We start from the raw sequence: 26,410 nt of genomic DNA on the forward strand, positions 1-26,410 counted from the left end.
CACGGGTTAGAATATCGTGTGTCTTGGAATTGTCTTCCATCCGAGTCATTGTGCGCAGTGGGTGTTTAAGCGGCGGTACTATCCCGCATCATTCGAATTGAGTGTCCTCAGTGTCTATCAAGTATCCCATTAATATAACGAATCATGGGTCTAGAAGGAGAGGTTATCAATGAAGGAGGTGAAGTTACCAACGCAGGAACTGGAGGAGTCACTTTCGTTTCCGTAGAATTCGAAGTCTACGGTCACGTACAAGGTATGTATGAATGCGAGCAACCTTTTTAACTCTACCGCTTCGACGTGCATTAGCTGGTGTGTACATATTCAGCACCTGCCGCCGTCTGCGCTATTCTCGTCTTTCACGTCCACGCCTAAGATGGTGTTGATTGCCTATGATTATACGATTTCACGTCACGTTATACTGTTGTTTTTCTCCTTTTTTTTTTGTTCCAACCGTGACGTCTATAGGCGTCTACTTCACCAAGTTCTGCAAGGATACATGCGATCAGCTGGGCCTGTCTGGATGGGTAAAAAATTCCAAAAAGGGAACCATTGTCGGCAAAGTTCAGGGCGAGAAGGTCCGCATCGATGAGATGTAAGTAGCTTAGTACAATATTGACAAATACTTAGACATTCCATACGGCGTGCTGTTTCAAAAAGCGATTTACAGATTTAGAACGTACGGTGCAGGAGTTCTGAACCATTTAAACGACGAGAAAACAATTGGCATCGAGCCCATTCGAGGTTCTAGATAAGGCTCACGAGTCATGGTTCGGGCAGGACACGTCGTTAAATACCTTAACTATACTGGGTCTGTCCTACGTAGAGCGAGGAGAAACAAGCTACTTTTAGAATCTCTTGCCCCGTAATGCGCTCGGTGCCAAAGCGGAGTTTGTTTGTGTGTCTAACAAGTTCTACTGTGGAAGTAATCAAAATAATTTGTTCAAATATTTTCTCCAACAGAGTACAATGGTTGACACGGACAGGTAGCCCAGGATGCAAGATTGATCATACCGAGCTTCGCAACTGGGAGTACCTTGCACGGCCCGAGTTCCGCGGATTCAGCATCCGTTTCTGAACGGAACGAAAACGGTCTTCGTTTTTTTCAATGTCCCATGAATCATTTTAAAAAATCCACCAATTCACTTGTCAACGTAGAGGCAAAAGCCCACACCATTTCAGCCAAAGCAGAACGAAGTTTAAAATCTGTTAACTAGCTACAGCTAACGAGGAAACAAATTGGGTGTAAATACGGCGATAGGATTCACTGCTTGGGTGATTTTACGATCATCGAATTCAAACATGACAACTGTGTATACGGAGCTGTTTCAAAACGGTAATACACTGCCCTTGGAATTGTTTGTTTGTTGTTGTTTTTTTTTTGTTTGTTTATTTTTCTCCTTTTTCGCGTTGTGAATTGGCGAAGAACCGTTCTCTTAAATACAATGTGCCATAATTCCAGCCACATTTTCAAATTCAATCTTCTCGGTGATATTTTTGGTCTTAACCAAATCTTCTTGCGATGTAATAAATACACGTCCATTGCCAAGGTCCTTCCAACTGCATTTGCCGACCCACTGTTTTAAAACTTGATCTATGGTCATATAAAAATTTTTAATAAAATTTTCCTGGACATATGAAATGAGAATGAATGTAGCTAAACTATTAATACCCATACCATTGACATTGCCCAGAAGTTCTTTCAAGACTGGAACTTCAATCGTTTGGTAGGTGATATTGACAACATGAACAACAAATTTCCTAATTGCATCTTCAAATCCTTGGACAGTGATTATCAGGTCACCACATTTAGCCAATTCTTCCCAAAACTGCTTAAATTTGCAAGTTTCTAGCAAGTCAGCAAGGACCATTACTCTGCTTACTTGAGGTTCCTCCAACTGCACAGAATAATGTTTTTAGAAAATTTACTGTAAAGAATGAAATGAAAGTATACCCTGTCTTGAGTCAGAAGGCATTTACACAGCAAAAAGTCTGTGTGTGGTAAATTAGTCATTGCTTTTAGCAAGATTAGGTTTACAATGTTACTACGGTAGAAATTTGGACCAAACTGGTATAGTCGCAGTACACTCAAGTTCGCCTCAAGATCGTAAATATTTTCTTGCGCTTGCATCTCTACATAGCGTTCTAGCTTTTGAAGATTGTCTGGATTGTACCTAAAGGTAGAAAATCCAACCATCATATTTGAGACACCATTTCGAAAGTTCTCAAGTTGTTTTTACATTTCAATGTATCCTTATTACCTTTCAATTCCTTGGAGCATGGAAGCAATTTCCGTCCTCATTTTCTCAGCCATTTTTATGATTTATAAAGGAAAAAATTAACAACGGGAACAAAACTTTTGACGGATGACGAAAATGTGCCTCTAGCAGAAGACGCTTAAGAAAAGGCAGTGTTGCCAACACAAACGGCATCATTATGAAAGTACGAAATATGTGGAAGTGGAACCGCGGAACGCGGAATAGAGGATGTAAATTCGTTCGTAACGCATGGAACTTCTACTTCTACTTCAGCATGTTTTCCTTAATCAGGACACAAACAAATGAAGCATGGTTTTCTATTTGTCTATGACCAAGCTTACCAGACAGCCTTTTCCCCACACAGATTTAAAATCAAGATATTTGTTAAAAAGACACATGTAGTAATGTAAAACTGATTTATCTGATATAACATACATAAGTTCAACTTAACATAAATAAAACCAATTTAAAATCTCTAAGTTTTCATTGGCTTCTGGTATAGATAAAAAAAAACAAAAAAACACAATAATTAAAGAAATTTAACGGTTTAAAAACGTGTATTTGCAAACTTCCGGTAATGTTGATGATTTTTTCGTTCACTTTTTCTACAATGAAGCACTGATTATTATAAAGTCTAAGTTAACATATTAAAAAAATATGATGAACCATGGGGCGAATATAAATAGCAAGGAACGGGCGAAACACACGAGCGACTAGATTACTAAACGCTAGAAATGTATATGTTTTTACGATTATTTTGCCAGACCATTTTCTTCATTACTATGTGAACTAATCCGAATCCGAGGCGATAGCGTCAAAGTAATCGTTTAATTTGCGCGGAATCGGTTTGTTGGGTGTGGCATAGGACATATTATTGGATTGTGGATCATCAGCCGAATCGTGATCAGTCGGACGACTGAAGATGGATCTTCTCAAAGAAGAGTGGCGTGATGAACGACCACCGCGCAAGACCAGCGGTGTCGAACTTACAGGTTGCTCATCTTTAAGTCATTCATTCATTAGAAACTATCCCAAATATGAAAAGCTAAATGAGATATGCAACATACCTGCCCGATGTTCAATACTATTGTTTTGAGGCAAAGGTGAACTGTCATTAAGTGGACGCCCAAGAGTGCTGTCATTTCCACTGATTACCGCAGAGGACAAGTCGCTCACTTCATCTAAAAAGGGTTTCATGAGAAAACTTAAAATGCAAGAACAAATCGTTTTAAGGAAATACCATCAGAAAACGAATAGTCGTTTGCGAAGTTGCATGGTTGTGGCCGTTGAAAGACAGGCGTGGACGGCTTAGAACCAAAGTCGGGTTTGCGCCATTTACGTGCCAGTGCGCGTATGGGCAGGAAGATGAGCAAAAAGAGCTGAAATAATCGGAATAGCAGCTCGACCAAGGTGGTACGGAAAGAAAGACAGGCATTATGCCAGCCTAACTTAAGGCACCTCCATCGTCTCCTGGATCGAAGCAAAGGGTGCTGCAATAATTGAGATGCAGACGGCCGAGATGACACGTCGGGACTCATCATCATTTTGAGCACGGTACTCAACTCTTTCGATAAATCTGCTAGGAACCAAAGAATAAAAAGTTAGCGTACCTGAAGGATGAATTAAATTTTAAAAATAATAATAATAAAGGTAAGAAGTCACTCACGTCTAGTGACGCTGGGTGGAAGAGCACCATGTCTCAGCTCATGCCACAAAGTGCCGTTGGCCGGCAAGTCAAGATCACATGCCAGTTCAAGTAGCGTGATGCCCAAGCTGAAAATGTCGGCCTTTTTAGAGAAGAGCCCTCCCAATACTTCGGGTGCCAAATACTTTGAATCACCCTCAGTGGCATCATGTAGATTCTAATAATAAAAGAAGGAAGAAACAATAATTAGTAATAATTTTTAGGCAATAAAACGTTTAGCTTACTTCTTTGAGGTTAACTACAAGTCCAAAATCCCCAAGCTTACAAACACCATCCATAGATAATAAAATATTCTCAGGTTTAACATCCATGTGAATTAAGTCATTGTCATGCAAATGTTGAATTGCCTAAAAGAGAGGGAACAAAACTTAATTTCTACACTCTTTGGAGTGTTGTTATGATTCTACATACTAATAGTAAGTCGATCATGTAGTCCCAGATAAGGGGCTCTGGTAGCTCATGCTGCTGTTCTGATATTTCACTCAGACTGGATTGGCAAAGCTCGAGCTGGATATAGAGGAATTGGTTTTCCTCCCATGCTTGATAAAAACGAACGCAATTGGGGTGGTGGGGAAGAGACTCCATTTTACGAACTTCCTCCAGTTTCTCTTTACGGTCGGTAGTTCCACGGAAAGGTACTCGTGATCGCTTGACGGCGTACATTCGTCCATCTTCTTTACTGCGAACACGAAATACATCGCCGAACGATCCGGAACCGATGTTAGCTTGAATTTCGAAACACTGACGAAAGAAAGTATCTTCCTTCGACAGATTGTAGTGAGGGCTACATATCAGTGCCGAGTCCGATTTCGACTTGAATGAGATGGTATGTGCTTTTTTGGGGCCAGGGCAACTGTAGTATGCCGATATGATCGGCGTTGGGGTCGGAGGAGCACGCTTTTTCTGGCCAGGAAGTGTCCTTTCCTAAAGATGTTGGACAAAATGTAGGCCAACTTGCAAAGCACAGGTATAATTCAATTTACCTTTTTTGTGGAAAAGGTGTTTATAACATTGAACTGGGGGACAGGCCTTGGAGTTACAAATTTAGAGTCCATTTGTCTTAGCATAAAAATCTATTTTTCGAAGGGGTAATGGGACAAGGCAAGTTTAGAACTTTACCTGAAATACAACTACAGATAAGTTAAGAGTGCCAGATACATATATCTAGTTCAAGGTTGTTATGAAGTTTCACTTACCAAGTTGCACTTGCTTGGACATTGGTTCAGACAATATGCTTTGTCCTTATTTGGTATCGATTGTAGTTGTTGCACTGTGAGCGGTTCACTAAAGCAGATTGGAAAAGAAAAGTTTTAATGCAATAAGAGATAATTTAAACTAACTGATTTTTTTTTGTCAAGCCATTTACTAATGACATATCTTTCCCACAATGGCGAGCTTTCTGAACGAAACCGGTTATCCGAGAACTTACTTCACAAGACGTGATCCATGGGCTAATTTGGTAGTTCAACAGCCAGTTACGAATCCTGAAATGCCACTACAATAACAGCATGTGGTATTTTAATAAAAAACAAGACACAAGAATGTATCGGTGACAAGAAACTTTCAGCAAGCAAGCAACAGGCGGGCAGAAATATATCCAAATGTTTTGAAGTTTAAGCGTCAGTGGACAGTGCCGGTTTCTACTGACAGATGGCAGCAGCAAATGTGTGATTTAATTAATTATTTTCTAATAACATCTGTTACATTTAATTGACAAAGGAAATCAAGGAAATGCGGAAAAATTCTCTAATGGCTTGTATAGGGTGAAATAAGTCAAATATCTTTTGTACATTACATAAGACAGCTGGTGAAACAGAAAAGGTTTTTGCCCGTAGTTGCTGGAAGCGGGTCTTCGTGGTAAGTTTGTAGTCTGCAGTATATACTTTCTGTTCAATATTTTCAAAACTGAATGATTTGCACTACTACAATATATATGCCACCCAATTTTTTTTTATGGTAATCTGTTAGTAATTTGAAGCTTTTGAACGAATTTTTCCTTACTGTTATCACGATAATGCCACCACTATCTGAGAGAGAATATTCTCACACTTGAACTGGGGAAGAGAAGGGCACCATCTTGAAGAAGTTGAGAAAAGCAAATAGCACAAAGTAGAGCAACTCCCTTATAAAGGAAATTTTTTACTAACCGTAAAACTAATATTTCTTATTAGACGAATTGAAACTGTGTTACCATAATAACGCAGAAATGTTCGCCATTAAACACACGATCACATCTAATTTTTATGTTGACATGATAAAATAATCAAATAGATTGCGAACGCAGATAAGAAATGACGCAGATCAAGAATAAATGCAAGTAATCACGTATATCAGGACTCACGTAGTAACTACAAAAGCTTCTCGCACTATCATGTTCGTACTTTATTTTTCCTCCTCAAAATGAAAAACGACTGATTTAAGAACAATTGTGATGCATAGTTGTTTTCCCACCGTAGCTTACTGAAAGCTAACGATAATACCAACCAAATTTAGACGCAGGCTGTGGGATAAAATTCAGCCCAACTCTTGTCTTTCATGTCGACGTAGTCAGCCCCAACCACACATGACTTGAAAGTATGTGCCAGACGGTTCCTGTTTCAATCAAACATTAGTCAGATAAACATCTTTAATTTAAAAAATAATAATAAAAAGCACGTACGATTCTGGGTAGTTGTTCAATTCAGAAATTTCCACGCTTCTAACGTAGATGTGATCGTTACAGAACAGACCACAAACAGTACCGGGATCAAGAACGGAACCATCATACTTCCAGAACAACTCCACGCGTTGAATATTGCCCACGTTAAAAGGATCGATGAACATCAGGTATGTATCTGCTCCATGCACAAACTTTTGGCTATTCCTATTTTTTTTTTTAAATCAGAACAAATTACGAGCACATTGCATTTGGTAGATGATAGTTAGCAAACTTACTCGGCAATAACCATGTCGACAAGTTGCCCCGCCGTTCCATACAAAGAGATGCGCATTGTACCGTAGACGAATGCTTCAGCCTCAGCAGGGTAAGCTAGATTCACTTTGATGCTGTAATGATATTCTAAAAAAGGAAGACAACAAATTTAGAAAAAAAAAAATACGAAAAAACTAGTGAACTACTTCATTTTTAGTCAACTCACTGATATAAGGAGCGTCTTTGCCCGTGTCAAACAAGAGTGTGACAAGAGTTCTGTCGCGTGATGGATACAGGGAAGCGTCGATACCAAATTTAGCACAGTTCAAGTTGTCTGCACCGCAGGAATAGCACTCACCCTTTTAATTAGAAATAAAATTATTAATTCCCGAGCTTAAGAGCTCGGACAGTAGTAATCTTACTCGATGGAAAGCCTCGTTATCGGAGCATTCATAGCCAACATAGTTGTAGTTGGGTAAAAGAGAATCGATGAAAAATTCGATGCAACGCAAATGGTTACACGCCACCAATTCTCTGGCACCTGTCACCATATCTTCAGTGATCATGTCCAAAGGAATGTCAACTGGATTGCATCCGGGCTGATCGCGTCCACCATTCGGATAGAAGTCCAAGTGCCCCACGGGCTGTATCATACCGTAACCTGCACAGGTATAATCACGTAAAATTCTAGCAGCTCTGCACACACTTTCATGTTTTTGCTGATTGTAGATTTATACCTAACAAGAGAATTGTTCTAGTGTCTGTGTGGATGGCGTCGACGAATTTGGCGTCAGTCGGATCGAGACGCACGTGTGGTGGCATGTACTGGAAGTAAGGTTCAGCTGGATCGAGACCAGTAATCCTACCAAGGCCTTCGATTCCTTCGCCAGCATAACCGACGGTGTGAGCTCCCAGAGAATGACCCATAAGATGGACCATGCCGGGATCAACTCCGAAATGAGTCTGCCGGAGTAAAATAGCATTTATACATTTAAATTTTTTAGGTTTCTTAAAGCCTCTAGTGCACATACAATCATAGTGTTGACCATGTAGGCGATCTCCAATCCAACGACCCTTGTGTTGGCAGTAGCCTGACTGCATGTCAAGGAAAACATGGATTAAGTATAATTGGCACAGTGTATGATTGTGAATGACTCATACCTGTACATAGGGAGAGAACCACCTCCCCAGTTGACAATGATGACATTGTAATCACCATGGGCTAGCAAATTCTCAGTGAGCCTCTACAAAATTAGAATATCCGTACAAAAAAGATGCTGATCGCAAAATTGTGCTAGATTTTACCTTCATCCACCTGACAGTTCCATCGTCAATGAAGCCGTGGACTAAAAACTGGGTCGGTCGACTTGGATTGAAAGTCGAATATCGAATGGTATCCAAATCGTTGGCGTACAGCATAGTGTCCTTAAACCAAATTCAGTCATCACAATTATTGATTTCTTCCTATATTTGTTAATGTTTTCATTTCGAACCTGAGTTGGCCTTTCCCTCGTGTGCAGGATGAATCTTGTGTTGATCCTCTCTCGGGGCAAGGGCTCCTGATTGATGGGTCGACTAATAGGGTCGTACCAGCTATCATCGATGGTTATGCAACCAATCTCTCCATAGCAGTAGGTGACCGGATCCACTAGAAATCCCGTTCAAAACATTAAACTTTTTCTATTTCCAAGAGGATGACTTAATTTTCGTTGGTTAAACGATATCGGATTTCGTTGTTTGATGCATTCAATTTTGTTTTAGATTTTGATTGTAGTCGAACACTCACTTTTCGAATCCGCCGGCTGGACATTTGCCTGGCGGCTAGGGATACCACCTCTCTGTTGGACTAGATTTTCGTGGTAATCACGACCGTGTTTGATGAGAGCGCGGAAGTCTCGGGACACTCGATGCTTGGCCTCGTTGACACACGACCCGCGGTCCAAAGGTCCGCTCAGGACCGAGCCAGCGAAGGCGAGAAAGACAAACGAGATGATCCACACTGAAGTAGTCATTTTTTGTTTCTGTTTCAGAGGGAGGAAAAAAAAAGCAAGTCAAGAATGTGTGGTGACCTATTTAATTTTTAATTTCAAAAAGATCCTACGGTTATGTGTAAATGACAACGTCCTGTGGTCTGCTCACGAAGCTGCAAACGGTCCTCGTATTTATAGCCTTTGAGAAATTAAATTTTTCCATCAGCAAACACTAGACATTGGAACACCTAACGGCTGACCTAGACGTCACACCAATCAAACACGGAGGCCTGGTTGATATGGGGGACAAAAAAACCCTGTTAACCCATCGTTTTCGTAATCCACACTTTATCGGGACCAGACGTACGTTTTCTTTGTCGCGTTCGCATAACAAAGCTGTCCCAATCGGACATGTTTACATTGTTATGTTTGGTTTTATTTTTCACGATCACGCGCCCCATCAGACATTTTCAATCCACCAATCAAAGGTAGTGTGCGTTGGCGATGGAAACGAAAGAAAAACATTATAATTTATCTTATCGCTTCATTTGTTTTTTTTTAATTTATTTCCGTGGTGTTGTGACAACCGCCTCATATCGTTGGTGATTTAAAAAAAAAAAACGTAGGTTATCAAAAAAATTAAATAAATACGATTGATATAAGAACACCCGTGTTTTATCACAAACACCCGTCAAAACGTACATTTTGTAGCCTCACTGACGAGCATAGAAAATACATTGAGTTGAAACGAGAGAAAAACTAAAATTATTGGCGACTGTGGTCTGGGTTTTCTAGCCCAGACGGCCAATTCTTATCGTCGAACGATTGAAACTCAGTGCCGTAGGAGACATCATCCACGGATCTATATATTGGAGTTTAGAGCTATAGATCAAACATCATTAATTACTGATACAAAAACATAATAACGAGTGGCAATTTGAAACCTAATAGCAAAGCAATGATCACATTTTCGGGTTTCGAGACAATTTCAACGATCGGACCTGATATTCGAAACTTGAATCATGTTTTCCAAGTCGAACCGTATCAAAAATGTGAATAATACGTGGATGTAGTATATGAATCCATCGAATCGTACATTGTATGACATTATAAGGATTTAGAACCAAACAAGTTCTTGAATTGAGACACCTGAGATGAAAGGAAATTGCAAAACGAGTTGATCTGGAAACCTATAACTGCATTGCATGGTCATATCATCAATTGCTAAACAAAGGAGGCTTAGCAACAGTAATCAATTCAAAAGTCTAATCTAAAATTTTAAAAAAAGAAAAGAAAAGTCTTTGAGTTGCGTACACTATTTGCATATCATAAACAAAAGCAATAATTTATCACCCGGAAGAGTGTTGAAGGCAACACTGACAAATGAATAACGCCTATACTTAAATTGACCAGAAAGAAATAACATCTTTAGAAAAAAAAAAAAAAATAAAAATAAATCGTGTGCTTGTGTACATAACTGAAATCTGGTAGCCGTGTAGAATCCGACGGTTGGAGGGGAAGACTTTTTCTTTCTACTTTTCTTCATCGCTGGAGCTTCAGATTTCACGAACGCTGCTGACTCGGCTTCATCGGCGGATGGAGCCAGCCACATTGGCGTTAAAGGAGAAGCGGAACAGACGGCTCGTAGTACACATGCAGATGCATCGGTTTACAAGTCATTGTATTAAGAGCTCATTTGTATACATATACTATATATACGTACCAGCAGCAGCAGTAGCAATTGATTGCCATTGTGGGGTAGCTCTATACAGCTCCTCTCTCTTTGAAATGTCGAATTTGCCTTTTCTCTCCGTTCTTTTTGTTCACCTCCCTCCCCTTTTGTGGTGAGAATTCATAGTCGATATGTATAAATGGTCGAGTCAGACCGCGCCGACTGGCCATTAGGAGTCGACCGTCCTCCAGTTATAGTCCTTGACTTCGTGCATAATTTTTGTTTCTTCCTTTTTTCCCTCCCGGAACGTTCTGGAACGACAAAGAGACGTGGAAACGTTGCTGAGCTGCTGTGATGTAGATTTTAATACCTTGTGATCTTGAGTAACTGTTCAAGTGATTAATATTTACATCACCTCAGCTCGGTGGCGACGATCTCCGACCCACACCAGCTCTCGTCGTGAACCCATGTTTGCCTACAAGTGATTTTTTTGTATAGCGGAAGTGATTTAACCCCTATGGTATATCGCAATTTCCTCCATCTTGATGTATTATTTTCTGTATATATTCTCAGCCTCACTAACTCTCTCTCTCTCTCTTTTTTTTAAAACGTCATCATCAGTCTTTGATGGAAATGGTTTGGGGTCATAAAAACAAGCAAATGGTATAGAGACAAATGACGTCCTGCTTGAACTGCCAACTCTTTTCTTACTTTACATGATGCAGATAATGTTTCTCGTTATGCCCTTTTTGCGACAAAGGTTAACGATGACACTTTCCTTCCGGCTTTTGATACATTTTTTTTTGTTTCTTTCTCTTGAAGCTCTTTTGTAACGTTTGGAAGGTTACAACTCTATATGTGGGTAGGATAGGGTTCTTTAGGCCTTCACTGATCTACAGGCCTCATCGACTTCCGACCTTTCAACTCCCACGTCATCCAAAGGAATTTTTGTTTTCTCGTTTGACTCGTCTGTGCAGAAATCTCCGAGTTTTCTCAGACTTTTGTCGTTTTTTTAGTTGTTTTTCTGTATGTTTTCGAATATTTGTGTCGTGTCAAATGTCAAATGTGTAGTTTCATGAAAAACGATCGGAATTGCCAATTTCTAGAGCAATTTATTCATCCGGAAACTGCGCTGCCAACAGCACAACATTTCCTTGATATAATTATAATAAATAAGGCGTCGGCGTTACAAAACACGTTTAGTTTGAGAATAGAAACACAGTCATTAAAGTGTCATTTACGTATACTGCCTACAATAGAGAAATGATTTCACGTGCTGGATAGAGAGGCCTATGTACACGAGACTAGGGCGGATGCAAAAATCGAGTTGCTGCTTCTCGATGTCTAAGGCCGGCCGATGATCGACTCGACCGAAAAGGATATCTTACTTTTATTGGCATTGACACTGATGTCACTGCAAGGCAGTCGAGGTGAAGGTGGACTGGAAGGAGTCGAGGTAACGTCCACTTCGATATCCGAATCGTCCGAATCCAATAATGGATTGGCTTCAGTTTTGACGGTAAAAGGCAACGCACACGTCTGCTGGATCAAGTGATGCTGATGCGAAGGTAGGACGTGAAATCGTATTGGATGCAGAGCGTTCCAGCACGTTGGATGGAGCTGGCCAGACGAAGGTGGTGGAGTCGTATCGCCACCTGGGCTATTGCCGCTCACGCGATGAAGTTCAACGGCGGCCTGTTGCTCACGCTGGAACATGACGGCGTCCAGATCACGATCGGCGAAAGCTATAATTGGATGAAAGTCAAATGCTACTGTAATCATCTCTGCTTGCCAACAAGACAACTTGAAACAAACAGATGGATCGAAATGAATCTATCGCGAACGGTCATAATAAAAACGAAATTCGATTCCTCTAATGGACGGTAAGTGGTTTACGTGAATAATTCGTCGATTAGGCTGGTCTTACCTCTCCTCTTACGCATCCGTTCACTTAGCGGAGTAGGAGGAACGGCCAGACCTTTATCCATATTGGCCTGCTGGTCGCTGCCATCGGGTGAGATTGCAGATCCATTATGGCTGCGTTGAACCCACTGCCGATAATCTATGTAATAACACAAAATAGCAAACAAACAAAAAAAGAAGTAAGCGAAGAGTTAAAAATGTAAAATCAAAGGAAAACAGTTGTAACTCGAGTGGAATGGTTGTGTTTAAGAGAGAAATCAAGAATGAAGGAATAGAACTGTCGTGTTAAGCATGTGGGTATGGTCATATGTCCGTGTCTAATGAAGTCTTGACCTTTTCTACCCTTTCTTAACAAGCCTCGTATTCATTCAACCCCAATTTTAACCGCAAAGTTATAGAATCCCATGTCCTCCTCCCCTCCCCTCCTCATGTAGCCCAACTAACTAGAGACAGCCTGTGTTGTAGTTGAGCTGTCGCTCTGTTTGAGAATCGCGTGAGAAAATGGACACGAGGTAAAAGGATGGCATCTCTCTGTCATGCACAATGTGTAGGCTAAATGTCGTCTCGTCTTACTTTGCAAGACATCCCTGGCCAGCGAACTCTGTTGCAGGGTCCTCAAATGCTTCTGATAGAGTTTCTTTTGCGCCAGGATAGCCTCAGCGCTTTTGGTCACTTTGCTCTGATTCGGTTTCACTTGGCCATCGCTTTTCGCCGACTCGGAATTCTGCTGCCTAATCAAACGCGCCATTTTGTTTGTTTCAACACACAAATTGGTTATTTAATGTGCTGGAGAAATTTGAGTATTAAGATAATTCACCTTCTGAGAGCCACCTGGGCAGCCATGACTCTTTGCCGCTCGACGACCAACAAGCAATTCGTACACTGGCACTCTTTCCATCGGCAGAGTTTCTTGTGGCCTTTGAGACAAGAGACGACGCCGTGATTGCGACAACGGGCACATTTTGGCGTCCGCAACAATCGCTGTTTGCCACTGTCCATCTTTTTGACACCGAAACGTAGAGCGCTGTCCATGATGATCTTCATCGAGGATCCCGAACGACACTGAACTCTTTCTCGGAAGATCCACCGGCTTTTTTACACACACACACACACACAAATTTTATTTTTTTTGAGGGGCTAGTTCTCCGGAAAGTTTGGACTTTTTCTTCTTCTTTTTTTTACAGGTTCCCTCCCCATCCAGTGCTTGCCTGGAAAAGATGCTTGTCTATTTAGCTGCGTGTCCTGATTGGCTGTTGATGGTTGGAGAACGATGTGTGTGCTTAGCGCGGAGGAAAAAAAAATAAAGGATGAGAAAGAGAGTGTACTTTACAAGAAGACACGAGACACATTGACTTTCCTGGCAGAGTTCCTTATTCTTCTTGTCTCTCTTGAGGTGTAGGTCTCCTCCTCCGGAAACTTGGCATGACTCCCATTTTTTTTTGCAACATCTTCTCAATTCGTACGCACCACGAATGACGTTGGACAATACGCAACGAATTGCGATATCTATAGTGTATATACGCAATGAACTAAGGAATTTAAAGCAATTATTCCTGACAATCGCGATGATTCTATTTGATTCTTATTGTAGCAAACGCTTGGAATGGATTAAAAGTTTAATTACAAAACGTGCAATTGACCCACATGTCGGATGTCTCTTTGTGAATAGACAAGTACTACGTTAAGAACTCGTAGCCACAAGCAGTTGGTACGAGATAATGTGTTAAAAGTTGTTACACTTGGGGAGTCTTTGTGAGAGATAAACAACTCGTTCACACATCCAAAGTGTGCAGAGAGATCAAACAACAGAAAAGAAAAAACCAAACAAAACACAAAAAAAAAAAACGAGTCCAGTTAATTACGTGTAACAGCTTCCGGTGTTGTTTGGTTTAAACTCTGTTTGGATGTTTACATCCTCTTTTAAGAGTTCCGATGACGGCCAAAACCCTAGTAGAAAAATGCTAACCTGTCGCCTCTTCGTTTTTAGATCTTACCCTGACAGCCCGACTTTCTCTCTCCCCCTCTGACTGCATTCGACCCGGCCGTAAAACGAAACACCTGTACTCGGAGGGAAAGCAGCACCGAAAAACAAAAACACGCGTTAAATAATAATAATAATAGTAAAAACAAGAAAAGAAAAAAAAAAGGACTCGAAAAGAGCAAGCGAGAACTTTGGTAATGGATTCATAGAAGATCAAGTTATGACATCCTGCCCCCATCGTGTCTATATACATTCAACAGAAATAGTCTGCCTACCCCCCATTCACGAGGCGAGCACCTTCAGGCAACTGTTTGACGCCACTGATGTTGTGTTTCTTTGGCAACTGCTCGTCTTTTTTTCCTTTTTGAAGGGGGACCACCGAGGTTGATGGCAAAAAAAAAAAAAATGTGAAAGAACAAAAAAGAGTGCGCAACATTCCGGAACGCCACCTGAGACATTTTACTAATCAGCACTCGACGTTCTTTTTTTTTTTTTTTTTCAGTAACTTATGTTTCCCGCTTTCAGTCTCTTGAATAAATCAGAACTAGTCGTGGGGAAGTGAAAGACGAAATATCTAACGAGCTGTTGTACAAAAACAATGGATACACACACACACACACACACACATAGATATATGTAGCGTTTATTTCTGGGGCCTGTGATGTTGCCATCTTTCACAGTTGTGACAGCGAGACGGCCTCGTCGATGAGGGTGTCGAGTACATGTTTACACCCAACAACAAGAGACTATAAAGACTTTAGATTGTTTTTATTTAGCATTTTTTGTGTGTGTGTGTGTGCTTTCCTCCGCCTTTTTTTTATGATATGTGTATGCTGCTGTGTGTATGCGTATACATACAGTAAGTAGCTGTGAAAAATGATCGCCACCCTCTTCTTCCGGAGCACACTCACTTTCCTTAAGTGAATGAGAGGGTGGAGACGTTATTTAGAAGAGAGAAAAAAAAAAAAATGTTGGGGGAAAGCAAATTTTTTTTTTTTAAACTCCCCTCTCAGATTGTGTGTATAAATGTGTGTGTGTGTGTGTTTGGATAAAGAGAAGCTGTGAAACTTTTTTTTCTGAGCGGATGATGTTTTTGTGATTCAAACTCGCCGCCGACGACGGCTGCCGCCGGTCTGGAACCAAATGGCAACACCCGTCACTCTTTTAGCGCCTCCTTTTTTCTATTCTAAAATTAAATGGGAAACCAGAGTCATCGTGTGATGTGGAATTATAATAAAAACCAGCTCAAGAATAGAACTACTCTATAGCGAAAAAGAAAAAACCGAAAGAAATAAGAATGAAAAAGAAGAAAGGCAGCAAAAATGGTAAATCGGTATTGAGTGGTTATGAAAACAGAGGGAAGTTCCCTCTCCAAAAAAGAAAAAAAAAAAAAAGGCTGTCGCTGAGGAGGCGCATCTGGGAAACTGAAGAGAAGGAAGTGAACCTGTCCTATTTTCTTTTTCTTCGGCCCAGCAGCAGCGTGCAGCATGCGACTGGATAGGACAGAATCGAGACAAAACAATAAGGCAGTGTAGGCTACTATATGTATGTAGTTCTCAAACATCGTGTCGGATCACTTTTCACGACTTGTCACGGAGCAAGAAAGTCGTGACACAAACAAAAAAGAAAGAAATTCAACTGGGAAAAATTGTTTCTTGTTGATAACACAAGAGCTTGATTATAATGTACTCGCTAGCGAGTACATGTTCATTTGACACTTGAACGTTTTCTTTTAACTGCCTACTGCTCGTGGAGCACAGCCAATCGACAGAAGTCAGAGGCAATAGACATTCGTGTTCGTGAGCGATTCGAAGAAAGCCAACAATTCTGACACGCTGGGCTCGTTTAGAAATGCTCTGAATGTCTGTCATCTTATTTCCGTTGCGCATGCACACACAAAGTTAGCTGTGCGTAGGAGAACCGGCTACTTACCGAATGATTAAAATAAGTTCTCAGTATTACATTCGTCGTACGGGTTAACCCGAGTAAGCAGTTGATGTACGTAGTTAACAGCTTTGCAACAAGACAATTTAAATTGGCTTTCTATTTTGTACGCGCTGCTATAAGATGTTTAACGAGAATGACGCGAAGCTAGCGCAATAATTGGTCGATTGTCTCAACCAACGGCTATGCAGAATTCTTAGTAGGTGCGTTCGATGGTTGTCCAAAAGATAGAGCCACCAAACAATAGAACAATCGCTAATCATCTGGGTCAAGTTCCACCATAAGCCTCTGCAGCCGGGATGCAAAGTGCCATTGTATAAAATGAGCTTATTACTTAGAAAATAGAAATAGTACTTCAAATATATAGTTTGAATTATATACATGACCTTCCCTATTAAATACGGACAGTTGCTCGGATTTTGAAAAAAAAGGGAGAAGTCTGATCAACTCCGTGCTTTCCTTCTTTTCAGCAAACTCAACAAAGAAAGTTTAGCGAGTGGGATGACTATGAAAGAAAGAAAAAACAAAATGCCAGCATGTTTAAAATGAATTTTATTGGTGTTTACAAGATAAAAAAATGTTTATGGCAAGCCGAACGTACCGGCAGAAACCATGGTTCCTGCCTGACGATTGGCTCGTCATAAACGAGTCTGTAACGAACCTGAACCGATAAAAATATAAATTCCATGGGTTAACTACTTCGTAAATGTATTACAGCAAAGTTTGGTATGGAGACCGTAGAACTCCAAAGACAGAAGAACTCCAACGACAATAGAACCCCAATTTTTTTAATATTTAAAAAAAATGTATATTGACTCGACAGTAGAACCCCAACGATAGTAGAACTCCAAAGACATAAGAACTGCAGCAGTAAAATTTTTAAAAATATCGAACAATAGAACTCCATTGCCCGACAGTAGAACTCCAGTAAGCGACAGTAAAACTCCACTGCCCGACAATAGAACTCCAACAATTTTTTCATTTTTTCATGCCCGACAGTAGAACTCCGTTTCATTAAAAATCTAAAAATATATTTTGAGCGTTCTAGTGTCCACGTCCATGGTGGATGAACTTAAAAATTTGTAATTACCCAGAAAATAAAATACAGCAAAGTAAATATAAAATATTGTTCATTATCTTGTTCCGGTGTGCAATGTAAAAGTTCGTCGCTATAGGAATCCGAAGTGCATTAGCGTCTTTGGACACTTGAATCGGCTCTACTGTCCATGAAAATAATTTTAAAGTCGTTGTGATTTCTATTGTAGGGCATTTAAAATATTTTAAAATTAATGGAGTTCTACTGTCAGGAACAAAAAAATTAAAAAATCGTCGGAGTTCTATTGTCGGGCAGTGGAGTTCTACTGTCGCGTACTGGAGTTCTACTGTCGGGCAATGGAGTTCTATTGTCCGATATTTTTAAAAATATTTACTGCTGGAGTTCTTATGTCTTTGGAGTTCTACTATCGTTGGGGTTCTACTGTCGGGTCAATATACATTTTTTAAAAATATTAAAAAAATTGGGGTTCTATTGTCGTTGGAGTTCTTCTGTCTTTGGAGTTCTACTGTCAGCATCCCCAAAGTTTCCAGATGGATGGAAAAGGGTTTCATCGTTTTTATGCCTTAAATCTTTAGTTGGCGACTTGTATGACTCTACTTGAAATGCATAAAGCAATCGGAATACCAAGCCATCTAATTTAGTCAAAAATGATTTGTTTGAGGTTGGCAGATAACATCTGAGCAAAATAATTTCACTATTGCAATCAGTAATTAAAAAAAAAATTAAATAAAAAATTAAAACAAAGTAGTTTGATGGTGGGATGGTTTTATTCAACAGCCCAATTAGGAGGAGCATCTGCAAACTATAATGTCAATGTACTTTAAGGTATACTAGTACATATGTGCTCCAAACTTTAGATGCTTTCTATCTTGATCCCAGTAAGTATGAAAAGACCATTTAGGAGTGTAGTTCCTTGTCATACAAAAAGACTCCTAGGCCATCACCCACACGCAACAAGTTGGTATGATGCTTGGCCAACTTGTTGATGGATTCCACTTGCTCTTCCAAGAAATGCTCCTCTAAATAGTTGGAAAGGTGTGGGTCATTGTGACCACTGGCCACCTTGTGTAAATCCAGTAGAGACTGTAAAAAAATTTGAAAAATTAGATTGTATAAATAATATTTGTCTTGTAAAAATTCATACCTGATTGACTTGTTTTTCTAGGTTCAGAGCAAATTCCATGGCAGCCAGAGGAGATGCCCATTCTTGTTGGGCAGGACGGTTGATGGCAGTCAATACAACTCTTCCCCCACGGACATTCTGGTATTTCATCAGCTTCTGGGCATGCTCGTTTTCTTCATCAGCAGACTCTTTAAAGAACTTGGCAAAGCCTTTGAGGGCCACATCATCGCGATCATAGTACGCAGCCTAGTCATTGGTAAAATGGCGTCTTATCGCAAATGCGTATCAAGAAAAATATCGACGTTTGTAAGAACGCTTACCAAAGCCAGGTACTGATAATGGGCATTCAGTTCGATATTGATTTGCTTGTTGATAGTAGCTTCTGACTCCTCGTGGTAGTTGTGACGACATTTACCCACCATTTTAGAATTTTTGTTCAAAATTTGAAATACGTGACGACTCGGATGAGAAAAGAGAATTGGTAGAAACTGCTTGTTCACACACTGGCGAAGCAAAACAGATGAATGACAGTAATGCCCTGAAGGCTGGCTTTATATGCCCTGTCCTCTCCCCAATGTCGCCATAGCAACCAATGGTAGTTTCTCTCACCCAATTGTAGACGCCCTTGTTGAAAAACGCCAACTCACGCTGCAATTTCAATTCCTTATTGCGTTGCAGTGTGGTTAGTAACTACGTCGTTTTAAAAAGAATACAAAGACGAAAATATTTTAGCCTTTTCAATGGCTAAAATTTGGGATGACAGCTTACTTAACAGCTAATCACAATAGCGAATTCTAATTTTGTCCTAAAGACTCCACTGTGATAAAATTTTTCATTTTCAATCTATAGTCTTTCATAAAAAAAAGCAAGGCATTCACTTTGCCCCAGAAAACCTTTGTTTTCTCTTTTCCATTTGTTTTTGGGTGCCATTTGTTTGAGCTGGTGATCTCACTTTCGCCAACCACAACATAATTTAAACACACAACAGTTGGCTTTAACGTGTTTTATTCAGTTTGAAAAATTCCAAAGTGGACTATTTTCGGTATTTTAAATGTGCTGCGGGCTTAGTGAAACATATATTTGTAAGTTTTCAGTACAATTCAGAATTGTCAGACTTGAGCTTTGCGTGTCGATTCATACATTTAATAATCACGTGTCAGGGAGGATGCTTCTTGCATCAGATTTTTAAAATGCAAACGAAACCATGGAACCACGTAGAATGTTCTGACATGAAAAACAGCTGTTTTTCATTCTATCGACCCAAGTTATCATATTTCAGAGCGTCGTTGGGAAATTGCACCATCATAGTGACCCGAAAAAATATTTGCCACGTGTTGGCGTTACTGCTGTAGAACGTTTTTTCGCTCATCTTGGCTGCAATTTTAGCTAGGCGTGTACAGTTTTCTTAAAAGTTTTTAAGTTCATTGATATCTTTGACTTAATCCAAATCTTACGGCTTTTATTGTTCGAGTCAGCTGCTACACTTATTCACCTGTCCTTTGCGAGTGGAATGATAATCCATCAACCACTGTTAGGTATACTAAAACTTGTCTGGAATAAGCCTCATTTTCAATGTTGGTTATGCAAGGCCAACGGGTAGTATTATTCGTCGCAAAAGAGAATGCTGATTTGCGACTGGAACTTTCAAGTTCCAACTCGGAATTTTCCCTTCTTCCCTCGCCCTTAGTGCGAAAAGAATGGACCGAATTTTCACAGAATCCCAAGTAGATGGTCAAAACAACAGGCTGCAAGCAAATATTTCATGAACGCTAGTACTGATAGTACAGCTGCCGCAAGGCTGATAACGAATAGGTTGCAACACGAGCTACCAAACAGACTCAACACCCTTATCGTGGGCATCCGATACACGATATCCGGCAAGCAACGGTCAGATGCTGGCTTGTTCCTACTTAGCAGGCTTGCATCACAAATTACGACTAATAGCGGTTTTCCACTGATTTCAAAATGTTTCTTTGCAGGTTATATTTTGTAACATCAGTTACAAGATTTGGATATTTTAACTCCACAGTAATCTTATGGCTAGCAATGAACGGCCTCGAGAGTTTCTTCTTCACCATATGACAGTATAGAGTCCTTGTAACTGTTATGTGGAGGTTTAAGAAAGAAGCTCCTTATCGTAGAGGAAAACGCCCAAGCCATCGCCAACGCGGACCAAATTGGTGTGATGCTTGGCCAGCTTGTTGATAAACTCAACTTGCTCTGGCAGAAAGTTCTCTTCGAGATAGTCGCAAAGATGAGGATCGTTGTGTTTGGAACCCGTTTTGTGCAAGTCCAGCAATGACTATACATACCGCAATATATAATGAAACTACATTTAAGTTATTGTTCCGTATGCCAACGCAGAGCAAAATTACCTGGTTGACTTTCTTTTCAAGAGTGAGAGCGTATTCGATGGCCACCAACGGTGAAGACCATTCCTGCTCGGCGGGACAGCTCACTTCGCTAAAGACCACACGCCCTCCACGAAGATTCTGATATTTGATGAGCTTGTGGGCGTGTTCGTACTCTTCCTCGGCTATTTTCTTAAACATTTTCGAAAATCCGTTCAGGGCTACGTCATCACGATCGTAGAAAGCGACCTGATTGAAAGTAATCGTTTAGTGAAATAACAAAATTGAATGAATAATATCGCGGGAGTTAACTAACCATGGCCAAATATTGATAGTAAGCATTCAGCTCCAAGTTGATCTGCTTATTGACAAGAGCTTCAGACTCTTCATGATAGTTGAAACGGCATTTGCTGGCCATTTTGTGTTGGAAAAAAATACAAATAGAAAAAAAGGTGGGATATAAAAGTAGACCTGCTGTCTGCTTGTTCACTCACTGGCGATGCAAAACAGAATGGATTATTATCAAATATTTGGCTGCTTAAGTACAAATTTCCAGAATAACATTATAACAGAAGTCATTGAGACCTGCGGCAAGTAAAAAAACAATGGTTTTCATTTAGTTCCCATAACTGAGCTGCAGCTGATATTCGTCACGTAGCATAACACGTGCTTGTCGTGCACAATCGACGTCAGAATGAATACGATTATTTAAACTACACCGCGTTTGGTCTCTTATCACTCGGTCAAACTTCGAATCCCTTTTGATTTAGCATACTTCTTTGATGTACATGCAAGCAATTGCGGAATTTGACATGATGTGAGTAGGAACAAGAATGTTTATTCTTCTCTAGGTTCACGTTATTGTATATATTCTTAATATATCACTTGCTAATGATACTCGGTCACGCAAATTCTGAACAAGCATTTTCTAAACAAAAAAGAAAGCATTTTCTAACCAAAACAAATCTTTGGAGTCAGGCTATGGAATTTAGCGCTGATAGAAGAAGCAAGATGAAAGTTGGACATGAATGATGTGCATCACAGCACAGTAACTAGCCAACCGGATGCTATTATTACTTATTCAAGATAGAAGATCTTGATCGTAGAGAAATATTCCTAGGCCATCGCCAACACGGTGTATCTTGGTATGGTGATTTGCTAACTGGTTGATGGTCTCTACCCGCTTCACTAAGAAATGTTTCTTGAGAAAATCACTCAGTTGATCGTCGTTACGATCAACAGCTATTTTGTTCAAATCCAAAACGGACTGCAGAAACCAAGGTGTGCTCCGTCAGTCAGCATGAAATATACGTTATTTTTTTGTTGTTAAATTTACCTGATTGACTTTCATTTCCATAGCGAGAGCACATTCCATGGCGGATAGCGGCGATGTCCATTCTTGATCAGGAGGACGACCAATGTCACTGAAAACCACACGGCCCCCACGAAGGTGCTGATAGTTGACAAGCTTTTGAATGTATTCCAGCTTCTCATGGCCTAATTCTTTAAAACATTTGCTAAATCCTTTTAGGGCTACATCATCCCGATCGTAAAATGCGACCTGGTGCAAATGAGATGAAGAAGAGCTTGATATGCACTTTAAATTTTACATTACCATAGCCAAATATTTGTAATTGGCATTCATCTCGATGTTAATTTGTTGATTGACGAGAGCTTCGCAATCTTTGTGATAGTTTTGACGGCATTTAGTCGCCATTTTTACGCACAAAATTCACACGACTGCAAATTTAACAAGTAGCAGTATCTTACTAAGTACGCGGTCCCTACGCACAAAATAATAACGTCCAAAAAACGACATGAATATCAATCCTGACTCACCCCACTGGGACTTTTTGGTTTGGGTTTCTAGCTGGATCGTATTGGAAAGTTGTGAATGCAAAATTGCCAAATGAACGTTTCCTAATCGATTAATGGTGATTAAAATAGAAAATCAATTTTGATCAGATAAATTTGGAAAATGAAAAATCTAGTTTGGGATTCCACTTTACAATGGAGCAAAATAAATACAATTTACATTTGCTTGGTCTTTGTAATCCAAGATATTCTTAAACTTGAACTTTCGTCTATCGGTTTTGTGAGGCGTTGTGACATCAATATTTTAGTTTGAACTTCTTGTAAAAGAGTAGAATTTTCCTTCCATCATTCATTGACCTTTACGCAAAATAAAGACAATGTCAAATTGTTACACGGCGTCTAGTCCTCATCAGTTAGCAGTCGATGGCAGGTTCCAGACGAAAAAAAAAAAATATCCTCTAATAAATTTCACGTTTTTTTTTAATATTTTTATTTTCAAATTTTTTTTTATTTATTCGAAAAGTCCTGTGAGCGTTTGAATCTCATTAAAGTTACTTTGTTTAATTACTCCAAATTGGAATCCCGATCAGAAAAATATATATGCAGTCAATTTGTGTTAGCTGATGAATGTGCATTATTTTATATTATTTGTCTGCAGGAGCAGTAGACAAATTGCGGAAAAAAATCTTTATTTAGCGCCAGTGGTAATAATTTATAACTTCATCAGCGGCGTTTGAATCAGGAAATAGTTGATTAAATATAGACTCTTTTTAACCTTCAAGTTCTCAATATAAAAAAGGTGGGATAAGAAAAGAGAGGTAGCGCAAGTTATTCCAAAGCACCTTGTTACAGAACAAGTAATGCTTGGGGGTGGGTGGGTATGGTAGATAGCTGAAGTCATCAGGTCACACCGGAACCCTTGTCCGCCCTTGCCCTACACTTAAAAATTTTGAAGTGCTGCAAAATTTTTCTGCAAATGCCTTCTCTTCCTTTACCAGTATTCCTTGATTCTTTCCTACCAAACCCCTCAAAATTTTAGGTAAAGAGGAAAAACATTACGCCCCTAGGTGGGCTCGAACCACCAGCCTTCCGGTTAACAGCCGAACGCGCTAGCCAATTGCGCCATAGAGGCATGTTTAATTGAACCAATAAACAGATATTAATGCGAATGCTCTTGAAATTAAGTTAAATATTGGGACATCATTTTCCCCGTTCAACCCCCGCTGACAAAGTGGTCCCCGATGGGGCTGGAACCCAGATTAGAGTCAGGAACTACTCTAACTAAAGGATGGGATTCTTTCTCTAACTCGCCTTGTTAAAGGGTGTCGGGTGGGCTATTTTCATGAGAAAAATAAAAAAATAAACAATTTAATGCAGCTTTAAAAGTCGATTCTAACCATCTTATTGTAAAAAAGTTTCATTTAAGAAGATACTGCGATTTTAATTTAGGAAGGATGGGGAAAAGGGCAGACCACCGGTGCCATCTATCAACTAAAATCGCATGATCTTGCTGATTGACAACTGAACTTGAAATTTCCCGAAGGGATTTAGGGCGAAGCATTTGGGATTGAGGGGAAATGTGGAAATGGAAACGAATGAAATTCGCCTGCTAAGCTCAATAGATGGCTTTTGAGTTTTCTTAAGGTACAGTATCCTGCACAAAAATCCCAACATGGTCTCCACGTACGTACGGAGAGGTCCGTACCAGAAAACGGCACCATTTCCAGGGTTTTCATTGGCTCAGTGGGATGGTCACGTGACCATCCTTTCAAGCCACGCAGTGGTGGATAGTAGGGCTCGGCCCCGGTTCTTGAAAACCCGGTTTACCCGCGGTTCGTCGCCAAAAAAAGTCACCCATGAGCGATCCGGGTAGTCTATTTGCCAAAGTGGGTAGGCTGGGCGGATTTGATGGGCAAACCGGGTATACCCACCGCCATCTTGGAAAATGGCGTCTTGCAAAGCCCCAAGTTAAATTAAAAGGGAGGGTAGCAAAAAAAAATTTTTTTTGGCGGGAAATTCAAAGGGCGTCACTTGATTTCAGGGAAAAACTCGGGTAATCGGGTAGGAAATCGGGGATAACCGGGGTTTGAACCCGGGTAATGGAAACGGTTTTCGAAATTGTGTTACCCACATGGTACCCGGGTAGGTAGTGGGCACAAAGTCTTAGGAACCGTTACCCATCGGATCCAATTTTTTTGCCGAGAAGACCTACCCATTCGCCCAAATACCTACCCATTGGACACGGGGCCGAGCCCTAGTGGATAGGCCTGAAATTTCAGCAGCCGCCGTCGCATTTGAACCGGCAATTGTTTTTTTTTCCTCGTTTGTTGTCATTTTCGTTTTTAATGGCGGCCTGCTGTCATTTAAAATGAATAAATATATTACTTTTAGAAAAGGGCCGACCTCTCGTGAAGAGAACGATGGAATTTATAGATTCGGCTGGGAAACTTGTCGATAAAGGTATAATTATATTCTTATATCATCATGTTCATCATGATCTCATATTCATATATTATGTTTCCCTCGTACAAAACGTGTTTTAAATACTCTTTTTTACTTTTTCAGCTTTTTTGCTTTTTTAGATAAACTGACACGAGAGTTTGGTACTGTTGTGAAATGATTCACAAAACGGACAATGGGTCAGAAACGGTTTCACACTTGTATTACGAGATACAACACGACAGGATACGAGAACACGCTCTAGTACCTAAACACAACCGTCCCGCGCGATCTTACACACGGCTCTGCTCTCCGTTGGCGCCCAACGTGGGGCTTGCGCAATCAGTGCCCTCTATCACTCGTTTACAACATTCGGCCTTTCCTGACCAAAACAAAAACAAACCCAAAAAAAACCAAAAAAAACAGGTACACATACATTCTGCCAATGAATTTGGACAAAAATTTCGAACTTTTACCGATCTTCCTTATTCTCCGCGTTACTAGCACTAATTCTCCGACCGAGTAGATGGGTGCCTGGCTCCGGAATGAATCGTGTCTCTGTTTACTCCGTTTGTATTTGACTTCGATTAGTAATCTTGCCACTCTCCTCCATTCTGCTACGTTTTCATTGAATTTTTTAGACTGAACGTTTGGTGGAAACGGGAATGCACGCTCATGGTTTAGGACTGCCGTACGTAGGAAGAGAAGTTGGAATGGAGTTTTTTCTGTCGTTGACTGCTTAGAAGTGTTCACACAAAAGGCTGCCGCTGCTACGTGTTGGTCCCAATCATCTTGATCCACGTTGATGTATGCACACAGCGTTTGAGTAAGAGTTCTGTTCATTCTCTCAACTAATCCATTCGTCTCCGGATGTTCTGCCGAAGCAAAGATGTGCTTTGATCTTGTTCTACGAATGAATTCTGCAAACTGTCTGGATGTAAACGCAGTTCCTTGATCGCTTACTATTCTTCGCGGAGTGCCATGATGGAAAATTACCCGTTCTTCCAGGAATTCAATTGCACATTCACTTCCGGTATCTGGCACAGCACGCACCTCTATCCAACGGGATAGGTAGTCAATAGCAACTAGCAGGTGTTTATTTCCCCTTGCTGTTTGTTGGAATGGTCCTAAGTGATCAATTCCGATTGTGTCAAAAATATCCTTAGGGGGTGGTATGGGGCACAGAAAACCCTTAGGCATTCCCAGGATTGGTTTATGAAACTGACAATAGACACAGGAATTTACGTATGCTTTTACACTTTTG

At 40.3% G+C, this 26,410-nt stretch overlaps 8 protein-coding genes and 1 non-coding gene across 13 annotated transcripts; 1 reads left to right on the plus strand and 8 right to left on the minus strand.

The window, feature by feature from the left end:
• Positions 1 to 19: 19 nt before the first annotated feature.
• LOC116930416 (acylphosphatase-2) lies at positions 20 to 1,358 on the plus strand. The gene is made up of 3 exons (XM_032937834.2): positions 20 to 253; positions 466 to 592; positions 961 to 1,358. The coding sequence occupies exons 1-3, from the start codon at positions 145 to 147 to the stop codon at positions 1,073 to 1,075; spliced, it is 351 nt and encodes a 116-aa protein (XP_032793725.1). The 5' UTR covers positions 20 to 144; the 3' UTR covers positions 1,076 to 1,358.
• LOC123476523 (eukaryotic translation initiation factor 3 subunit K-like) lies at positions 1,293 to 2,418 on the minus strand. 2 transcript variants are annotated; one of them, XM_045179412.1, is made up of 4 exons: positions 2,259 to 2,418; positions 1,952 to 2,171; positions 1,676 to 1,895; positions 1,293 to 1,591 (listed from the first exon to the last, which is right to left on the minus strand). In XM_045179412.1, the coding sequence occupies exons 1-4, from the start codon at positions 2,309 to 2,311 to the stop codon at positions 1,434 to 1,436; spliced, it is 651 nt and encodes a 216-aa protein (XP_045035347.1). In that variant the 5' UTR covers positions 2,312 to 2,418; the 3' UTR covers positions 1,293 to 1,433. The 2 variants fall into 2 exon arrangements, with proteins under 2 accessions (XP_045035347.1, XP_045035346.1); XM_045179411.1 differs by having other exon boundaries at positions 1,293 to 1,895.
• Positions 2,419 to 2,793: 375 nt separating this feature from the next.
• On the minus strand, positions 2,794 to 5,947 carry LOC123466256 (membrane-associated tyrosine- and threonine-specific cdc2-inhibitory kinase-like). Of its 4 annotated transcripts, XM_045179414.1 has the most exons (10): positions 5,756 to 5,947; positions 5,390 to 5,455; positions 5,157 to 5,244; positions 4,944 to 5,079; positions 4,372 to 4,884; positions 4,185 to 4,307; positions 3,922 to 4,117; positions 3,496 to 3,834; positions 3,323 to 3,436; positions 2,794 to 3,256 (listed from the first exon to the last, which is right to left on the minus strand). In XM_045179414.1, exons 4-10 carry the CDS (start codon positions 5,025 to 5,027, stop codon positions 3,045 to 3,047), a joined length of 1,581 nt encoding a protein of 526 aa, XP_045035349.1. In that variant the 5' UTR covers positions 5,028 to 5,079; positions 5,157 to 5,244; positions 5,390 to 5,455; positions 5,756 to 5,947; the 3' UTR covers positions 2,794 to 3,044. The 4 variants fall into 4 exon arrangements, with proteins under 4 accessions (XP_045035349.1, XP_045035348.1, XP_045035350.1 ...); XM_045179413.1 differs by lacking the exon at positions 5,756 to 5,947 and having other exon boundaries at positions 5,390 to 5,735; XM_045179415.1 differs by lacking the exon at positions 5,756 to 5,947 and having other exon boundaries at positions 4,944 to 5,090; positions 5,390 to 5,603.
• A 371-nt stretch (positions 5,948 to 6,318) lies between these two features.
• On the minus strand, positions 6,319 to 9,126 carry LOC116930719 (pancreatic lipase-related protein 2). Its single transcript, XM_032938116.2, has 12 exons — positions 8,973 to 9,126; positions 8,658 to 8,892; positions 8,365 to 8,519; positions 8,177 to 8,296; positions 8,033 to 8,115; positions 7,903 to 7,966; positions 7,609 to 7,834; positions 7,294 to 7,532; positions 7,098 to 7,230; positions 6,895 to 7,018; positions 6,620 to 6,823; positions 6,319 to 6,552 (listed from the first exon to the last, which is right to left on the minus strand). The coding sequence occupies exons 2-12, from the start codon at positions 8,881 to 8,883 to the stop codon at positions 6,450 to 6,452; spliced, it is 1,677 nt and encodes a 558-aa protein (XP_032794007.2). The 5' UTR covers positions 8,884 to 8,892; positions 8,973 to 9,126; the 3' UTR covers positions 6,319 to 6,449.
• Positions 9,127 to 11,823: 2,697 nt separating this feature from the next.
• Positions 11,824 to 13,870, minus strand: LOC123476624. Its single transcript, XM_045179417.1, has 4 exons — positions 13,254 to 13,870; positions 13,010 to 13,167; positions 12,441 to 12,575; positions 11,824 to 12,258 (listed from the first exon to the last, which is right to left on the minus strand). The coding sequence occupies exons 1-4, from the start codon at positions 13,478 to 13,480 to the stop codon at positions 11,858 to 11,860; spliced, it is 921 nt and encodes a 306-aa protein (XP_045035352.1). The 5' UTR covers positions 13,481 to 13,870; the 3' UTR covers positions 11,824 to 11,857.
• Positions 13,871 to 18,166: 4,296 nt separating this feature from the next.
• Positions 18,167 to 19,075, minus strand: LOC123476639 (soma ferritin-like). The gene is made up of 3 exons (XM_045179418.1): positions 18,862 to 19,075; positions 18,563 to 18,787; positions 18,167 to 18,501 (listed from the first exon to the last, which is right to left on the minus strand). Exons 1-3 carry the CDS (start codon positions 18,961 to 18,963, stop codon positions 18,316 to 18,318), a joined length of 513 nt encoding a protein of 170 aa, XP_045035353.1. The 5' UTR covers positions 18,964 to 19,075; the 3' UTR covers positions 18,167 to 18,315.
• Positions 19,076 to 20,507: 1,432 nt separating this feature from the next.
• On the minus strand, positions 20,508 to 21,409 carry LOC116930716 (soma ferritin). The gene is made up of 3 exons (XM_032938112.2): positions 21,209 to 21,409; positions 20,917 to 21,141; positions 20,508 to 20,843 (listed from the first exon to the last, which is right to left on the minus strand). The coding sequence occupies exons 1-3, from the start codon at positions 21,308 to 21,310 to the stop codon at positions 20,658 to 20,660; spliced, it is 513 nt and encodes a 170-aa protein (XP_032794003.1). The 5' UTR covers positions 21,311 to 21,409; the 3' UTR covers positions 20,508 to 20,657.
• Positions 21,410 to 21,973: 564 nt separating this feature from the next.
• Positions 21,974 to 22,649, minus strand: LOC123476670 (ferritin heavy chain-like). The gene is made up of 3 exons (XM_045179419.1): positions 22,508 to 22,649; positions 22,229 to 22,453; positions 21,974 to 22,159 (listed from the first exon to the last, which is right to left on the minus strand). Exons 1-3 carry the CDS (start codon positions 22,607 to 22,609, stop codon positions 21,974 to 21,976), a joined length of 513 nt encoding a protein of 170 aa, XP_045035354.1. The 5' UTR covers positions 22,610 to 22,649.
• Positions 22,650 to 23,765: 1,116 nt separating this feature from the next.
• Positions 23,766 to 23,839, minus strand: Trnan-guu. Its single transcript has one exon. It is a non-coding gene; the product is annotated as a tRNA-Asn (tRNA).
• Positions 23,840 to 26,410: the final 2,571 nt, after the last annotated feature.

This window comes from Daphnia magna, linkage group LG1 (genome assembly GCF_020631705.1).
Source record: "Daphnia magna isolate NIES linkage group LG1, ASM2063170v1.1, whole genome shotgun sequence".
NCBI classification, from domain to species: Eukaryota; Metazoa; Arthropoda; class Branchiopoda; order Diplostraca; family Daphniidae; genus Daphnia; species Daphnia magna.

What these genes read in the sequence shown, in the direction of transcription:
- LOC116930416 (XM_032937834.2), top strand. Translation starts at nt 145, where the DNA reads ATGGGTCTAGAAGGAGAGGTTATCAATGAAGGAGGTGAAGTTACCAAC. An exon ending in AGTCTACGGTCACGTACAAG is followed by an intron (nt 254 to 465) that starts GTATGTATGAAT and finishes TGACGTCTATAG; the next exon opens with GCGTCTACTTCACCAAGTTC. An exon ending in AAGGTCCGCATCGATGAGAT is followed by an intron (nt 593 to 960) that starts GTAAGTAGCTTA and finishes TTTCTCCAACAG; the next exon opens with AGTACAATGGTTGACACGGA.
- LOC123476523 (XM_045179411.1), bottom strand. Translation starts at nt 2,311, where the DNA reads ATGGCTGAGAAAATGAGGACGGAAATTGCTTCCATGCTCCAAGGAATT. An exon ending in ATGCTCCAAGGAATTGAAAG is followed by an intron (nt 2,172 to 2,258) that starts GTAATAAGGATA and finishes TTCTACCTTTAG; the next exon opens with GTACAATCCAGACAATCTTC. An exon ending in GCCTTCTGACTCAAGACAGG is followed by an intron (nt 1,896 to 1,951) that starts GTATACTTTCAT and finishes TATTCTGTGCAG; the next exon opens with TTGGAGGAACCTCAAGTAAG.
- LOC123466256 (XM_045179414.1), bottom strand. Translation starts at nt 5,027, where the DNA reads ATGCTAAGACAAATGGACTCTAAATTTGTAACTCCAAGGCCTGTCCCC. An exon ending in TTGTAGTTAACCTCAAAGAA is followed by an intron (nt 4,118 to 4,184) that starts GTAAGCTAAACG and finishes TTTTATTATTAG; the next exon opens with AATCTACATGATGCCACTGA. An exon ending in TCCACCCAGCGTCACTAGAC is followed by an intron (nt 3,835 to 3,921) that starts GTGAGTGACTTC and finishes TTTGGTTCCTAG; the next exon opens with CAGATTTATCGAAAGAGTTG.
- LOC116930719 (XM_032938116.2), bottom strand. Translation starts at nt 8,883, where the DNA reads ATGACTACTTCAGTGTGGATCATCTCGTTTGTCTTTCTCGCCTTCGCT. An exon ending in CGAGGGAAAGGCCAACTCAG is followed by an intron (nt 8,297 to 8,364) that starts GTTCGAAATGAA and finishes ATTTGGTTTAAG; the next exon opens with GACACTATGCTGTACGCCAA. An exon ending in GGTTCTCTCCCTATGTACAG is followed by an intron (nt 7,967 to 8,032) that starts GTATGAGTCATT and finishes CTTGACATGCAG; the next exon opens with TCAGGCTACTGCCAACACAA.
- LOC123476624 (XM_045179417.1), bottom strand. Translation starts at nt 13,480, where the DNA reads ATGAAGATCATCATGGACAGCGCTCTACGTTTCGGTGTCAAAAAGATG. An exon ending in GGCCAGGGATGTCTTGCAAA is followed by an intron (nt 12,576 to 13,009) that starts GTAAGACGAGAC and finishes GTTATTACATAG; the next exon opens with ATTATCGGCAGTGGGTTCAA. An exon ending in ACGGATGCGTAAGAGGAGAG is followed by an intron (nt 12,259 to 12,440) that starts GTAAGACCAGCC and finishes ATCCAATTATAG; the next exon opens with CTTTCGCCGATCGTGATCTG.
- LOC123476639 (XM_045179418.1), bottom strand. Translation starts at nt 18,963, where the DNA reads ATGGTGGGTAAATGTCGTCACAACTACCACGAGGAGTCAGAAGCTACT. An exon ending in ATTATCAGTACCTGGCTTTG is followed by an intron (nt 18,788 to 18,861) that starts GTAAGCGTTCTT and finishes ACCAATGACTAG; the next exon opens with GCTGCGTACTATGATCGCGA. An exon ending in TAGAAAAACAAGTCAATCAG is followed by an intron (nt 18,502 to 18,562) that starts GTATGAATTTTT and finishes ATTTTTTTACAG; the next exon opens with TCTCTACTGGATTTACACAA.
- LOC116930716 (XM_032938112.2), bottom strand. Translation starts at nt 21,310, where the DNA reads ATGGCCAGCAAATGCCGTTTCAACTATCATGAAGAGTCTGAAGCTCTT. An exon ending in ACTATCAATATTTGGCCATG is followed by an intron (nt 21,142 to 21,208) that starts GTTAGTTAACTC and finishes ACTTTCAATCAG; the next exon opens with GTCGCTTTCTACGATCGTGA. An exon ending in TTGAAAAGAAAGTCAACCAG is followed by an intron (nt 20,844 to 20,916) that starts GTAATTTTGCTC and finishes CGGTATGTATAG; the next exon opens with TCATTGCTGGACTTGCACAA.
- LOC123476670 (XM_045179419.1), bottom strand. Translation starts at nt 22,609, where the DNA reads ATGGCGACTAAATGCCGTCAAAACTATCACAAAGATTGCGAAGCTCTC. An exon ending in ATTACAAATATTTGGCTATG is followed by an intron (nt 22,454 to 22,507) that starts GTAATGTAAAAT and finishes CATTTGCACCAG; the next exon opens with GTCGCATTTTACGATCGGGA. An exon ending in TGGAAATGAAAGTCAATCAG is followed by an intron (nt 22,160 to 22,228) that starts GTAAATTTAACA and finishes TGGTTTCTGCAG; the next exon opens with TCCGTTTTGGATTTGAACAA.